At 35.4% G+C, this 3771-nt stretch overlaps 2 protein-coding genes across 3 annotated transcripts in view; one reads left to right on the top strand and one right to left on the bottom strand.

Annotated features, from left to right (window-relative positions):
- Positions 1–727, top strand: part of LOC111489656 (auxin response factor 8-like) — a 17110-nt gene extending 16383 nt beyond the window's left edge. Inside the window, exon 14 of the mRNA XM_023137977.1 lies at positions 262–727. Coding sequence (XP_022993745.1) covers positions 262–433 — 172 coding nt within the window. The 3' untranslated portion in view covers positions 434–727. The remainder of the gene's footprint in view (positions 1–261) is intronic.
- Positions 728–1411: 684 nt separating this feature from the next.
- The window catches only part of LOC111489149 (protein TIC 40, chloroplastic-like), an 8542-nt gene continuing 6182 nt past the window's right edge, over positions 1412–3771 (bottom strand). Inside the window, exons 11-14 of one of the 2 annotated variants that reach the window (XM_023137220.1) lie at positions 3194–3288; positions 2514–2617; positions 2400–2447; positions 1412–1820 (exon numbers count right to left, since the gene is read on the bottom strand). In XM_023137220.1, coding sequence (XP_022992988.1) covers positions 1761–1820; positions 2400–2447; positions 2514–2617; positions 3194–3288 — 307 coding nt within the window. In that variant the 3' untranslated portion in view covers positions 1412–1760. The remainder of the gene's footprint in view (positions 1821–2399; positions 2448–2513; positions 2618–3193; positions 3289–3771) is intronic. The other variant, XM_023137221.1, reaches the window with a different exon arrangement.

Below are 3771 nucleotides of genomic sequence, written 5' to 3'. Positions count from 1 at the left end.
CCCCCCCCCCCCCCCCCCCCCCCAATTTATCTCTAAAGCTTTTCTATGATAGAGACCAAAAAGCACATGGCTTTCTCGACTGGTATCGACTTCTGAGACGAAGATTTTTGTTTAGTTTATATTCTGAATTGAATCATGTTCATTCATCTACCTATATTCTGAATTGAATCATGTTCATTCATCTACCGTCCGCTAATTTTGCATGTAATGTTATATAGTTTGAAAATACTTTAGCAGACGCTTACCGTGAATATGTTGCAGGGCATTTGTGAATAATGTCTGGTATATCAAGATACTCTCTCCCCAGGACTTTCAGAAACTAGGGGTTCAGGCAATTGAGTCCTTCAACCCCGTCGGTCAGCGACTTACCAGTGGTGGCAATGAAGCTGAAAATGTTTCAGGGCTTCCGTCTGTTGGTTCGCTAGAATATTGAAGTTGTAAGGCAATTATACGAGGTTTGGGAGACGTTTACCTTAGAAGTTGCAACTAAACTAAATATGCAGTTGGAATGCCCCAACATTAGATCAATGTGTGTAAACTCTTCTGTATTCATAATTCCTTTTGCTTACATATACTCTCATTTTCAAAGATTATGTGGTAAAAATACATGTACGTCGTTTACTTAGATAAGAAATATAACACGTTGAACGTTTCTAGCATATGCACATTATGGTTATGAATTCGGATTATTCACTTCATTTGGAGCAACCACCAAAAAGTGGCACTATAAACTTAGTGTTCCTGATTTTTGTTTGTTCCTTAAAAATTGTGTTCAGTTTTTAGATTATGTGATTGATTGTTAGGAGGTAAGCATGCCTAGCTGAATCTTATTTAATTGGTTAAAAGTATTATAATTTTGATCTCGACCCGAGTCTACCGCTGCCTATTTTTTATTTTCAAAATATTTGAGGAATTTTAGAAATAGCAAAAGCATATATATAGATACTAGGGTTGAAGTTGATGGCTTTCATGCCATCGTTGCCATATTTTCAAAATGAAACCTAAACTTCGGATTTATATGTTTTTAATTCTTCAAACTAAAGACCTAGGAAGACCTAAGAACAAGAAAAAGAGCACACATAGGTAGAATTTACAGCAAGACCTAGGAAGCTGAAGAGTATCCTAGAAACTGTTCTAGAAGCCTTACAAGAGCACCAACTTCAAATATGGAGTTGTGGCACGGTTAAGCAGGTAAGCAAGAGCTCTCTCGAGCCCTAAAGCCTTTCTGCCCATCATTAATCTTCATTATGAAGTAAACATGTCAAAATGACAAAATTCAAAAGTATTTTTTGTCTTCATCCTGATCCGTTGAAGGGCTCCAACATACTATAGCACAGCTCATATTTGCCAGTTGATGATCCCATCAATCAGGAAGAAAGGGTAAGTCAAAATATACATCACTCAGCAATCCTTCCAATGATGTCATTCAATTGAGTCAAATAGGAATACGCCAAAATTACTTATAAATTACATTGCCTCGCTTAATATATCAAGGAACTTAAAAGAAATTCATGATCTCCAAATAGTAATACACAGAAAAACATAGTTTAAGAAAGGGAAAAAGAATTAACTCACCCAAAAATTCCAATATAATTCTTGTAATTGAAGCAGGTGAGACCTTACTCAGCTAACTTCATTTCGAAAAGGAAGATGACTTCCCCAACTTATTTTGCAATGGGACGGGAAGCATGCTCTCAATCTTCCATATTCGAGTCACGTCTTGTCATATACTAATCAATAATTAAAATAGGCTACAACTATCATGGTGCTCCAGAAACCCCGGGGAATAGTTCTGATATCTTATTGAAAACGTCCATAACCTAAAAGGACAATAAGGAAAAAAAAAAAGAAAAGAATGAAAGAAATGAGCTTGAGTGAGTGATATCATACTGTTACTTTCTAAGGAAATAAGGCAACGGAAATCAATACTCATTGCAGGAGGAGAAAATATAAGTCCAAAAATATTACATCAAGCATTTAACAAAGACAACTGAAACAATTTATTGCTTAGTTTTTTTTTTTGTTTCAAGGCTTTCAACGTGAGGGCAGGGAATTCTAATCTCCAACCTCCTAGTCAAGAGATACATGTCTTAATCGGTTGAGTATTACTCAAATTGGCAACAAAAAGGAATGAAAAGTACTGTTTTTATTTTCTTTTTATCTTCTTTTTAACTGACGAAACTTTCGTCAGCATGAATTGAATAAGACGAACAGCATCATCCAGCTAAACGACAAATCTACAGACCATATACCACAACAGAAATTGACTGTTCCATTATTGCTAAATAGAATTGATGTGAACAAAACTAGAAAGGCATGAAGTGAAGCTGAGAATGAACGTGCTAACTAAAAATACATACTAACAATATGCAATATTATGCAATATCAATTTAACGTACCTCCTTGTCATTTTGATACTTCGTTATGCTCAGTGGATTTTGTGAACACTGCAAAAAGCAAAATAGGAATGTTATGTTTGAACCAAAAACTAATAAACCTCAAGTAGAGCATACATCCATGATGGCTGCTTGAACTCTTGGATTTTGGAATGCCATTGCGATTTCAGGATTGGCCATCATTTTTGAAATAACTTCTTCAGGTGTCATCCCAATTTGATCTGTCAAGTTTCCAGAAATAAAGAGTAAGCCCGTATATTACTATTGCATTTTTTTATTTTTTTATTTTTTGTTTTTGTGCGCGTGTGGGGGATGAGGGGAGTTTTCTGCCAAATAAGTTTTCCAAACAGAAAAACAGTTTTTTATTCTTAAAAACATAAAATTTGTTTCAAAATCTCATTTCTAAACAGGAATCAAGTAACTCACCTAAACATATAGATATACTAAATGAAGCATTCATGAATCTTATTGAAACTAAATTTCAAAGAATATATTTAAATCAATTTCAGTGAAAAGAGAGAATGACATCGGCATCAGAAAACCAAAACTGAAGCCAACTTTACGGACTTCTAAGCTTATAAATTATTTTGACAAAAAAGAAAAACAACAAAATGTTGGTCCATAATTTTTAAGAGTGGGAATATATGATTGCAACAGTCATAGAAAATAAAAAATACTATCAACATTTCAGACATATATGAAATATTTGATGCACAGCAAATCCAACCAAGCCATTTAACTCCCAAGATATAACCATTGACAAAATGTACAAAATCAAAGAGATCGACTTGACTGACCAAATTGCTGCTTAACTTCGGGGCTGCTAAGATCAAAGTTTTTCAAAGAATCCATGAGGCGATCGTCCCATTGAGGGCTTCCACTCATATTGTTACTGTGAATAATGATTAAAGCAGGGAAAAAAATCATGTTAGAAGACAGCGTTGTGTCACATACTTAAATAATCTCCGTCCCTCGCCCCGTTTAGCTAACGGAGAAAAATCTCTCCTCACTCCATCCCCTTTCCCCATTTAAATGGGGATTCCCACCCCATTCGGGACGGGTCCCCAACTCTGCTAACTAAGGATGCACCTTTGCAGGAGCAACACAAAGGAAAAGTGTCTTTAAATAAGGTATACAGTATTGGCATTCCCCTATAAAACCAGCCACACTAAAATTAACCTTCCTAGGGATTTTAACCTCCCAGAGGGATGAAAGAATGGAGTTGGTTTTGCATAGGGAAGGAACATACCAGGAAAAAAGAACGAAAAGAAAAACCCATGAAAGAGTCAAGAGGTCCAGAACCTAAAGTCCCTTCTCTCTTGGTACACATGATCAGATCACACAAAAAAAAAAAAAAAAAAAAAAAACGAAAAAA

The sequence above is a fragment of the Cucurbita maxima genome, unplaced genomic scaffold (assembly GCF_002738345.1).
Source record: "Cucurbita maxima cultivar Rimu unplaced genomic scaffold, Cmax_1.0 Cma_Scf00014, whole genome shotgun sequence".
Classification (NCBI taxonomy): Eukaryota; Viridiplantae; Streptophyta; class Magnoliopsida; order Cucurbitales; family Cucurbitaceae; genus Cucurbita; species Cucurbita maxima.
This window is presented reverse-complemented; position numbering and strand designations above follow the sequence as displayed.